At 41.5% G+C, this 12435-nt stretch overlaps 1 protein-coding gene across 4 annotated transcripts in view; it reads right to left on the bottom strand.

Annotated features, from left to right (window-relative positions):
* Otud7b (OTU deubiquitinase 7B) overlaps positions 1-12435 on the bottom strand; it is a 64376-nt gene that overhangs the window by 24805 nt on the left and 27136 nt on the right. For all 4 annotated transcript variants that reach the window (XM_063252474.1, XM_063252468.1, XM_063252481.1 and 1 more), the window contains one exon: positions 1875-2023. In XM_063252474.1, coding sequence (XP_063108544.1) covers positions 1875-1959 — 85 coding nt within the window. In that variant the 5' untranslated portion in view covers positions 1960-2023. Of the gene's footprint in view, positions 1-1874; positions 2024-12435 lie in introns of those variants that run through there.

Here is a 12435-nt window from a genome sequence, read left to right on the forward strand (position 1 = left end):
ATATCTGCTATAGTGATTTCAGCAGTTTATACTCTACCAACAATGAAGAAGGGCTCCTTTTCCCCCAAAGCCTGGCCACCATTTTGTTATTGGTCGATTTCTTTCTTCTCTTTTTGAGACAGGGTCTCACTGTTTAGTTCAGGCCGGCCTTGGGCTCACTTTGTGGCCCAAGGTTTTTTTTGTTTTTTGTTTTTTTTTGTCTTTTTCCTTGCTTGCAAGACAGGCGCTTATGCCACTGAGCTAAATCCCCAGCCCCTGGCCCAAGGTTTTGAACTTGCAACGTTCCTCCTACCTCAGCCTCCCAAGTGCTGAGATTACAGGAGTTCATGATTTCTTGATGACAGCCACTCTTTCTAGAGTAAGACAGACTCTCAGTGTTGTTTTAATTTGCATTTCTCTAATGGTCAAAAATGCTGAATATTTTTTCATGTGTTACTGGACATTTGTACATCTTTGTCTAATTGCCTATTTATTTCAGATGGCCATTTTTGATACGGTCTTTAAATTTGGGGGAGGTCTAATTTTTTCTGAGTTCTTTATCTATTCTTGATATTAGTCCTTTGTCTAAGGAATAGCTGGCAAAAATTTTTTCCCGTTTCATGAGTTGGTGTTTTCCTTACTCTGTTGGTAGTTTTCTTGGCTGTTTTGAAGCTTTTTAATTCAATGTGACCCCTTTTATTGTTTCTTGGTATTATTACTTATGCAACTGAGATTCTTTTCAGGAAGTCTTTACTTTCACTCACATCTTAAAATGTTATCTTCCAACAGATTGTTTCTGTTCTAATGTTTAGATCTTTTACTCATTTTGATTTTAGTTTAGTACATGGTAAGACATGGGTTCAATCTTTGGCATATGGAAAGCCAGTTTTCCTACCACCACTTGTTAAATCTTTTCGTCCAGCAAAAAGATTTGGCCCTCTTGTCAAAGATAAAGTAAAAGTGTGCATGGAATTGTTTCTGATCCTCCATTCTGTTGCACTGATCCACAAGTTTGTGTGTTCTTTGTTTCGTTTCTTTTTATTTTTTGCCAATACCATGCTGTTTTTAATCACTACAGCTCTGCAGTGTAACTTGGAGTATGGGATATGATGCCCCTTGCCTTGTCCTTGTTGCTCAGAATTGCTTTTCCCATCTTAGGTCTCTTCTAGTTTCATATGAATTTTAGGACTACTTTCTCTAGTAAGGAATGTTACTACAGGAAATAAGTGTTATTAGTATTTTTATTGGAATTGCATTAATCCTGAAAAGAATGTCTATTATGACTAAATATGATTCCAATCCCTCACAGCCTTAAAATGTAGAATATTCAAATTTTTAAGTATATGTATGTATAAGTAAGCAAAAGCAGAAAGATATAAAAAAGCAGCCTTGGAAATGTAGAATTTTGCTTTTAGTAAACTAATACAAATTTTCACTTATATTACCTGTATATAAACTGATGGCAGAATTACATTTACATTATATTACAAGTAACAACTGGTTTGGGTTCTTTTGTTTTGTATTACTATTTTTTTTTTAAATGGTACTGGGGATTGAACTCACGACCGCCTGCTTGCAAGGCAAGTGCTTATGCTGCTGAGCTAAATCCCCAGCCCCTGTATTACTATTTTTTGAGACAGGTTCTTGCTATATAGTCCAGGCTGGCTTGGAACTTATTATGGCACTCAAGCTGGTCTCAAATCTACAGTAATCATCCTACCTCTGTTTCTCAAGTGCTGGGATTACAGGCATAAGCCTGGCTCAAGTAACTTAAATGGAAAGCCTACCATATGTAAAGTATCTTCTAGACCACCTTGAATGTCCCAAATCATCCTAACAACAAATATTAAGCATTTCACTTTTTCTTTTCTCACCCCTATCCCCTGATCCCTCACCTTCCAGGAGATCTCGGGCTAGCCCAGGCTCTGCTCCTGTGGAACGGACAAAATCCGACAGGACAGCATCCATGTCCAGGGTCATGTGATCATGAAGTACTTTCAGGTTGTTGGATGTGGAGGACACAGATCAAAATTCAGGTCTCCACCTGAGAAGGAAACAAATACACACGGCTCAAATTATACCGGAACAGGATGATTACAGCCCAATTTCAGCAGCTTCTTAACCACCTGGGAAAAATAACCATCTTAGCACATTCATTCCTTGACTTAAATCAATTTAAAGCTTCTAATGAAGCCAGGTGTGGCGGTGCTCACTTGTAATCCTAGCACTGGGGAGGCTGAGCCTTGAGAATTGTCATGAAATCAAGGCCAGCCTGGATGGACTACACAATGAGTTCAAGGCCAGGCTTGAGATCCTGTCTCAAAAAAAAAAAAAAGAAAAAAGAAAAGTAAAGTAATATTTAACTTTCTAATTCTTTGTTAACATTAATGATTTACCCACACCACTTTGCACAATGGTTTTCATCTACTTTTCTGGAGTATATGTTTCTTCCACGCATTTGCTATCTAAACTGAAAACAGGAAGCAGCAGACTATTGTCCTAAAGAACTCCTATCTTCAGTGTTTTCTACCTTCACACTTTATTTATGTCCTTCCTGGCACTTGATATACTCTGACTTTTAAAAATCATATGGTGTTGGGCTGGGGATTTAGCTCAGCGGCATAAGCGCCTGCCTTGCAAGCAGGCAGTTGTGAGTTTGATCCCTGGTATCAATAAAAAAGAAAAAGACAAAAAAAAATTATATGGTGTCTAGTCATTCATGTCTTTTTCCAGTTTCTTGAAAGTAGGGAACACTTGTGTCTTGTTCACTAATATATCCCAGCATATATTATCTGGCATTTGACACACAAGCTCTCAGTAAATATTTACTGAATGAATGAATGCATATGCTGGAAAATTTTAGGGTTGAATAGTTTCTTTCTTTCCTTTTCCCCTTTTTATTGGTGTTTTGAGACAGGTTCTTCTATGTAGCCCAGGCTAGCCTCAAACTGAACATCCTCCTGCCTCAACCTCCTGAGGTATGTGCCACCATGCCTCATCTGACTATTATTCTGATGCTAGCAAAGGATACAGAATGAATAGTGACTGCTAAATCTACTCAAAACAGGGGCTGAGAATTTAATCCAATGGCATGGCATTTTCCTGCTTGGAAAGTGCAAAGTCCTTAGTCTGATCCCTGGTATCCAACTCCCCCAAAAGTAAATAAATCTACTCAAAACAATATATCCTGCATATCAGAGTACAGACCCCCAAAAGTTTCTAAAAGTCAATCTTTGTTCACTACCTTTGTGAAGCCACGAAACACTGCCAAGCATGACTTTTTCCAACTGGTTGCTAAATAAATTCACCTGAAAAAGACCTCTTATAGACGGTTACAGCAGAAACTATGTGCCTAAACTGACAGCCCAGCACCAATCCAACACGTTTCTGAGGTTAACAATGCCAGCTGAGGAAGAGTAACAGAGCAAAGAAGAATCCCTGATCAGATTCTGTCAGATTTACAGCCCTCTACAGAAACTGACTCATTCACAGTCTCCAGGCATGCACTGCCCTACAATACCCACAAGCCCTCATATTGAAGGTGACTCAAATGACTGTTCAAAAGCATCATAAGCTCCTTTGCGATGCCCCACTCAGTCTTCTTCTTCCCAAAACAGCCCTCCTGGCCCTTGTTTCAAGTGAGGCAAGGAGAGCCACTGGGCAAAGGAATGTCCAAATCCCCAACTTCCCTAAAGCCTTGTCCTGAATGTAATCAAAAGGGCCACTGGAAGATGGCCTGCCCATTCCTGAAAAAGGAAAAAGGCACCACTTCCAAAAAACCCCCCTCAGAGTTTTAATCCAGACCTACTGGACCTGTTGGGCCAAGCGGGAGACCAGGATGCCGACTGATGGGCTGGGCTCCACGCTGCCCACCCAAGATGGCAACGACATCCAGCTGGCATCTGCGGAGCCAGGGTGAGGATACGTGTGGCAGGTTAGCCAATCGTTTTGCTTATCGATAAGGGAATCTCCTGGTCCATGCTCCCCTAGTTATTAGGGGCCAACATTTTCCTCTCAGGTCTTAGCGGTGGGAGTGGAAGGCCATCCCCAGTGCCCACATACAACTGGACCCCTACCTTATCTGCTGGGGACTTATTTATTCACTCATTCCTTCCTGATCACACCCTCTTGCCCAACAGCTCGCCTGGGGAGCGATGCCTTCTCCACACTCCAGGTCACACTTTGCTTCCTCAAACACCTCGCCCCTTCACTTATTTTAGTGCTCCTGCTTGAGTTACCCAATTAAGTGGGCACAATTTTCTGGGATGCCTCCTGGCCATTTTCCTTGGGATAAGACTCCCATTTGGGATAAGTACCCTTGGGATAAGACTCCCAAGTCTAGGACACTCCCAACCAAAGATAGCCAGCCACCACCCACTGGTTCAAGTACACCTGCTAAATTCTTCTACTTTCCAAAATCGCCCCCAATTCCCTATCTCACGCCAATATCATTTGGGACTAAAGCCCGTAACTGATAGATTTCTTCAGGCCTAACTCTTCATCCCAATCTAGACACCATACAACTCCCCAATCCTATCAGTAAAAAGCCAAACAGGACCTACCAGCTAGTAAAGGATCTCAGATAAATCAATTTGGCCATCTGCCCTGTCACCCCAACAGTCCCAACTCATTGCTTAGCAGCACCCCCCCATCCACCACCCATTTCGTTGTCTTAGACCTTAAAGACACTTTCTTCACATTGCTTAGCAACACCCCCCCACCCACCATCCATTTCATTGTCTTAGACCTTAAAGACACTTTCTTCACCATTCCTTTACATCCCAAATGCCAATCTCTATTCAGTTTCACCTGGAAGGACTCAATACTAAAAACCACCCAACAGCTCACCTGGATGGTGCTCTCCCAAGGTTTTTGAGACAGCCCACATTACTTTAGCCAAGCTCTCGCAGATGATCTAGCACATTTAGATGTGGATGACCTCTTGCTCTGTAGCCCCTCATTTGAAACCTCTTACACCTATACCACTCTTCTCCTAAAACTACATAGCTTCCCTAGTGTATCAGGTCTCAAAAGACAAGATACAACTCTCTCATCCAAGGGTTACATACCTAGGCTCCAGCCTCACTCCCTCCTCAAGAGACCTCACCATAGACCACGATAAAGTGCTTCGTGCCCTGTTTATGCCATACACAAAATGTCAAATACAGTCCTTCCTGAGGCTAACAAGCTACTTTGGGCTATGGATCCCTAACTTTGCCCTGCTGCCAAACCCCTTTATCATGCAATTCATGGGCCAACTGACGAACCCATTTGTGACCCAAAGGCCATCGGCCAGGCATTCGCCAACATCTGATCCAGACTACTGCAGGGCTCCGTGCTGGCCTTGCCTAACCCCAATAGACCCTTTGATCTCTACACTTCAGAAACCCCCAGGACAGCAGTCAGGGTTCTGACACAACTAAAAGGGCCAACTCCAGCACCCATCACCAATCTCTCTAAACAGTTAGATGCCAAAGTCAAGGGATGGTTTCCTAGTCTCTGGGCACTGGCTGCCACTGCCATCCTCACACTCCAAGGACATATAAATGTCTGCTCCACATACAGAATAATGAATTTACTTGCACACCAGTCGCTTCATGTACTGTCCCCCTCTCTCCTCCAGCTCTTTCACGTTATCTTTCTAGAAAACCCACACATAACTCTAAAGCCTGGTACAAAAATAGACCCTCTCTCTACTCCCTTGTGATCCCTCTAACCCGCCCACCAATGCCTTGAAACCCTCAAAGACTTTATCACACCAACACTAGATGTCTTACAGCAGCCCATTATTGATGGGACATATACTTGGTTCATTAATGAGAGCTTGTTCACAACATCTTCCTTCCCTGAGCAGGATATGCTATAGTCTTGCTTAAAAATATCACTGAGGCAAAACCCCTAGCCCTAGGCACCAGTTCACAAAAGGCAGAGTTAATGCGGGCCCTCACCCTAGCTCAGGGAACCACCATAAACTTCTACACAGATTCTAAGTATGCCTTCACATCATTCACCACCATGCTGCCATCTGGAAAGAACAAGGTCTTCTAACAAGGAGACCCCCATCCAAAACTCTAAACATAGTCTCCTTCCTTAAAGCTATACTTCTTCCAAAACGTCTGACCATTCTTCACTGCAAAAGCCACCAGAGTGGCACTGACCCCTTATCCACATTCTCTAACTGATGGAGCTGCTAAACTGGCTGCCCAGGAGGACTGGAACCTCTCTTCTTCTGAGGGCTCACAACAGCTAGCTTTACTCCTTTCAGATGCCCCACCCCAGATACATAATATTACCTACCCTTCTTCTCAATACTCACAATTTCTGTATCAGGGGGTACCCTGGGAGCCGAGAGGTGGCTCATCCTACATGACAGATACGGTCTCCCAGAAGACCAAGCCATTGAATTTCTTACCCAGGTTCACTTTACATGTGGGATGGTGAGCCTTAAAGAAGCTGCTTGATCCAATCATTTACTGCCCAAACCTGTCTAAATTGTCTAAATAGATTTCCTCCAAATATGCCGTCTGTAGACAGGCCAACAACCATGGGGGATTACATACCTGTCTCTCCTCTCCTCACCAGTTCCGAGGGTCTTTACCATGGGAAGACTGGCAGATTGATTTTACCCACATGGCCCAACACAAAAAGCACCGCTATCTTCTTACCATGGTTGACACCTTCACAGGATGGATAGAAGCTTTCCCTATATCTACCCACTCAATCTTCAACCTATAAACGTTTTTGCTCTTGTAACAGCACAATATGCCTCCTAAACACTGCTGTTAATTATTCAGAGCCCAAATGCTGGATGTGCGTCTTATTCTGGAAGTGTACACTAATAGCCTTTCCAACTAATAACTTCTCAGCTCTCTGCCAATGTTCCTCCACAGACAACCGCCCTAGATATACAACTGCTAAGCCTCCCCCTTGATTTTAACCTTTCATCATAGGGACTACTGCCACTCCAAGTTTTCCTTTAATCACACTGTGACACCTCTTCCTGTGGTCTGTCCAGATGACCGTAACCAAAACACCTTTCTCCTCTGTGATCAATCTACACATCACTGTTTCCCTCAACATAAACTATGCACCCCTATCCAGTTGGCATGCAACTTAACGGTCTTCACTGATACTGAATTCCAGACTTCTTTCTCCACACCTTTCACGCAGGTCACTGTCCCACTTGCACATTTCATGTATCTTTTATCTTAGTCACGGCTCTTTTGGGGGCCTTCATGAGGGGGCACAGGTTTGGGAACCTCTCTGGGGACCTATTATATTATGAGTAGTAAATTCAAGGTTGATTTTGCCCACAGGGCCGAGACTATCCAGGTGCTACATGGACAACTACAGCAATTGGTTTGCGTGACTCTGCAAAACCACAGGGCCCTAGACCTTTTAACAGCTGAAAAGGGGGTTACCTATCTGTTCCTGGGAGAAGCTTGTTTTTATTATGCTAATCAATCAGGAATCATTCAGGAAAAAAAATCAACCAACTCAAAGAATGAGCTGCTTCCTGGAGGCAAACAAACCATACCCTATTTAGCCTCTGGAACTCCCTAAGCCCATGGTTAATTCCCCTTTTAGGCCCCCTGATAATCACTGGGCTCATTTTGCTAATGGTCCCTTGTCTAATGTCATTCATACAAAAACTTGTTCAAAAATTAACTACCCAAAATTTTAATCTTATGCTTCTTACAGAAAGACCAACCTATCAACCTGTCTCTCAGCATGAGACCCCATTGTTGCCCTTGCTCAGCAGGAAGTAGAAAGACAAGACTGCATCACCCTATCTCCCATATAAATGTATATATATAAACAACAATCCGAAATGATACATCTGGCCAACAGTGACCAGCCCCCCTTCCCCCGCCCCATTGTAAAAGCGCGAATACAGGGACAAAAGGTCCGTTGCCACATTACAAAAGCCTAACTACAACAACAAGGAAATACCCTCTGTAACGGAGAGCCCGCTGCCAACCTCCTCCAGAGAAAGACATGTTACATGGAAAGTACAAGAGCCACCCACAGCTCTCAGCCCCAAAACAATACCTACCCTCCTTTTAACTGTCGATAAAAAACCCTGCTCAGCCCTGCCCTGCTCCATTGGGTAAAGTGCCACTTCTGCTTCCTTTGATTAAAACCACTCATGCCGACCTTGCCAATGTGTATGTGTTCTGGTTCTTGGCATGGGGTTCAGCTGCTTTATCAGGGTCAACATTAGATTTATTTTTTTGTCTGTTTCGTAAGTACTAGAGATGAAACCCAAGGCTGTCATACTAAGCTAAATTATTTTTTGAGACAGGCCCTTGCTAAGTCACTAAATTGCCCAAGCTGGGCTCAAATTTGTGACCCTCCTGCCTCAGCCTCCCACAGTGATGAGATCACAGGCATATAGCATCATGCCCAGCTTGAATTTGTTTCTGAGAAACAGCAAAAGGGAAAGTATTCTGTCTTGTACTGTTCTAGTAGTACAAGAGATCCACGAGTGCAGCTACATGATTTACATTTATGGCCCTGACATTTAGCATTGCATCTACAATATAGTCAGCAATCAATAAATGCCTGGTAATAAATGATTAAATGACTAAGTGAACCTCCACACCAGTTGCCACATAATAAACAATTTGAGCCTCACCAGGTCAGGAATTCTAGGATATTTTATATCTTCTATTTCTGAGGGCCTGTCCTGGTCCCAATCCATCCCTCAAAGTTTTAAAGACTTCCCTTCCTAAAGATATGCTTACCATACTGTTACTACTCTCACCATTCTCATATAACGTCTAACTATGTATCTGTATATAATAACTAGGTAGCTTTAGTCTAACTACTTACAGGCTTTCAGTTGCTTCTATAACCTACACCTGGATTTGATAACATCTACGATTCTTTCCAAATTTAAAAAATTACTTAGTTCACTACAGGCTCGCTCATAAGCTATGATCTTCATATTCTCTTTCAATCAAATCAAGGTATTATCAATGCCTAATTTCCTTCAACTTCATATCACTATTATGAAAAAGAGCTAGTAAAATACAAAGAACTTTCAGTCAGGATACTACATAACGAAAACATCATGTTATGTATTAGTTCCCTACATTCTCTATAAGAATTAAATTCCAGGGCTGGGGATTTAGCTCAGCGGCATAAGCGCCTGCCTTGCAAGCAGGCAGTCATGAGTTCGATCCCTGGTACCGATAAAAATGAAAAAAAGAAAGAAAAAAAAATTAAGAAGAATTAAATTCCTCCAGAATTCATAGGTGAATGAATAGGTTTTCTCATCCCTAATGCAGGCCAGAAATTTCTACTCCAAAAGCCCATTTTTATTCATAGTCTTTGATCACAGAAGATGGCAGCAGCTGAAATAAATACATGAATAACCCACAACCAAGATCACAGATACAAAATTCCAAGCTTCTAACATACAAAAAAGGCAAAGTAACAATAAAGTCACTTTAACAAATTTCTGAAAGAATGTGAGAAAATATGTGATAAGCAAACAAAAAACAATCAGCAAAAAAGGTGCTCAGCAGAAAAGAGACTTGACTAAACCACAGGCATGTAAACAATTTTACAGCCAGATCCAGGCTGTGAGAAGCAAATGAAAACTAGGATGCTATGATATCACAGATCTCACATGCAAGACAGTAGAAGGTCATTTTAAAAAACAACATTAAAAAGAAAATACTGTAAGAGGGCTGAATCATATAGAAAGATACGCTCTTCAGTAAAAATCTGAAGCACTAAACCAAACTTTTTGGCAGCACATTTTTGTATTTCACGTCTCCAGTTGAATGCCATGTACTCCCGCCTAGCCCTCCAGCCAGCCCCAACCACCAGGGGAGGAAGACAGCAGCATTTGTAGATATCACTACCAGTGCTAGGCTTAAGTCTCTCATCCAAGGGGATATTAAAACCAGCGACTAATATTCTGGATCTATCTTAGTATACAGGAAGGAAAAGAAAAAAAAACCCCAACAAAACAAAACACTGGCTTTCAGCCTTTCAAATAAAACTGAGGAAGCAAATCACATATGTGTTGACTGAATGACATATAGACGAATCTCAAATGAAATCAAAATCTTCCAAACGGGGCTTAGCAATTATTTAATCTACTGCTTTCCTTCATGCAAGAATATTCAATTGAGCTTGGTGCACACACTTGTAATACCATCACTTGGAGACTGAAGCAGGAGGATTACTGCAAGTTTGAGGCCAGTCTGAACTTTATAGCAAAACCAAAACAAAAAACAAAAACAAACAAATAAAAACAAAAACAAAGAATTTCTTTATATAAATAGTAGTTCTGCCAGGCACATGCCTGTAATCCCAGCACTAGGGAGGCTAAGGCAGTATGATCACTGTGAGTTCAAGGCCAGCCTGGACTACAAAAGTAAGTTCAAAACCAGCCTGAACCACACAGTGAAATGAAACCTTGTCTGAAAAAGAAAAAAAAAAAGTTCTCTATTAACAACACAATGTTATCACGAGTCAAGCAGGGTCTTAGTTTACAAAATCTTTCCCTACATTGCGTATTTGCTTATATCTGTATTCATTCATCAGCGTTTGTTCTAACCCTTTAATATAAACTCAACATGCTAAATAAAATACCTTATTCAAAATTTACTTGTTGTTTGCTTCTCTTCCCTACTTCCAATTCTATGCTCTCTTGAAGTGATGACAGCAATCAAGAATAAAACCAAGTTAATAATATTAGTTAAACACTTTCAAAAAAATACTCTTACTCAACAATGAAACTCTGGTAGCTGGTCTTACCATTCCAATTTACAAAGAGAAAAACAAAAACTGAATGAAAACTCAGGTAAGTGGCCCAAAGTCTGAATCCAGAGTCTGAACTCATGATCTTTCTTCTATAATACACAGCTTCCCAGAAGGCTAGAGCATTACTGATTCAAGGAATTGCACTGATTTGTACTGCAGGAATGGCCTGAATCTATTTAACTGACTAAAGACTTAAACACCTGCCTTTTATTTTTCTCCTTAAAATCCTACCAATGTCCATCTACAAAACCCAAGCAATGTGTCTGCTTAATTTTATGACCTCTGCAAAGACCTCAGTCTCTACACTGCAGCAACCCAGACGTGAACACTGCCATTTTCTAAAACAGTAAGTGTAAATCTTAAATTCCAGCTAGGCATAATGGCACACATCTCTAAACCTAGCACTAGGGAGACTGAGGCAGGAGGATCACTGTTGAGTTCACTGGGCTACAAAGTGAATTTAAGGCCAGCCTGGACTACATAGCAAGATCCTGTCTCAAAAAATAAATAAATAAATAAATTACTCAGTCAATCCAATCTCTTAACCACCTTATTAATTTAACAAAAAGTTATGAAGTGCCAACTGCCTACTGAATTTTAGGCATGCTCAAGATTACACACATAATAGTGAACTAGACTAATTCCCCCCTGTTTACAGACCTTCTTGTGTGGGAAGGGTCACAAAATTTCCAAAACAATTATAATAAACACTAGGCAGGAGGATGTTAACTCTTGCAAGAATTCTGGAAAAACTTCCCCAAGAAAATAATGCTTCATCTAAGAACCAACGAATGAGAAACAATTGGAGAGTCAAGCTGAGACTTGGAAATATGTAGAAAGCATACTACAAGCAGATTAAACCTACATCAAAGTTCAGTTGTAGGAAGAAATACAGAGATGAGAACGGTGGCAAATGAAAATGAAGACAGGGCCTGCTGGACCCTGTTGAGTAGTTTGAAACTTCGTTCTAAAGTGAAGGGTTGTAAACCAGGGGCAAGAAATAATTAGATTTGAATTGTAAAAGATTAGATTACTACGCCACAAATAGTTTGGAAGGGAGCACAGCAAATTTACAGAGCTGGTTAGAAAAATAGAACACTGTGTGTGGAGGCAGCACACCTGTAATCCCAGCACTTGAGAGGCTGAGGCAGCAGGATCACTGAGTCTGAGGACAGCCTAGGCTACACAGGAAGACCCTGTCTTGGCGGGGGGGAGAAAAAAATTCCATGATCTTGCAGAGTAATACATACAACTACAAATATATGGCATTCTCCTCCTTTGCATCAAAACAAACTCTTTCACTTGACTGTTACCACCACCAGTGTTCTCAGCCACTGTCCCACACCTTCACCATTCTCTTTTAGTCTTCCAGCCAATTCATACCACACCTCACTTATTCTTGGTGAATGACCTTGCTTCCTACTTCACGAAAAAAAAAATCTACAAAGTAAAAGGAGTTCCTTTAGGTTTTCTCCCATGCCCTAGGTGTTGGTTACTGTTCTCTGCAAAACTTCTTCAAATAGATTACATTCACTGATGCCAGTTTCTCAACCTACTAGAACAAGCTTCTACAGAAACAGAAAGATACTGTCTCACACAGAAAAGACTATGATAATCCTCCTACTTCTGACCTTTTTGCAGCTCCAAGGCTACCTTTGTGGACTCCTCTTCCTG

The sequence above is a fragment of the Cavia porcellus genome, unplaced genomic scaffold, assembly GCF_034190915.1.
Source record: "Cavia porcellus strain 051 isolate PalLab524CR breed Dunkin Hartley unplaced genomic scaffold, mCavPor4.1 scaffold_1, whole genome shotgun sequence".
Lineage (NCBI taxonomy): Eukaryota > Metazoa > Chordata > Mammalia > Rodentia > Caviidae > Cavia > Cavia porcellus.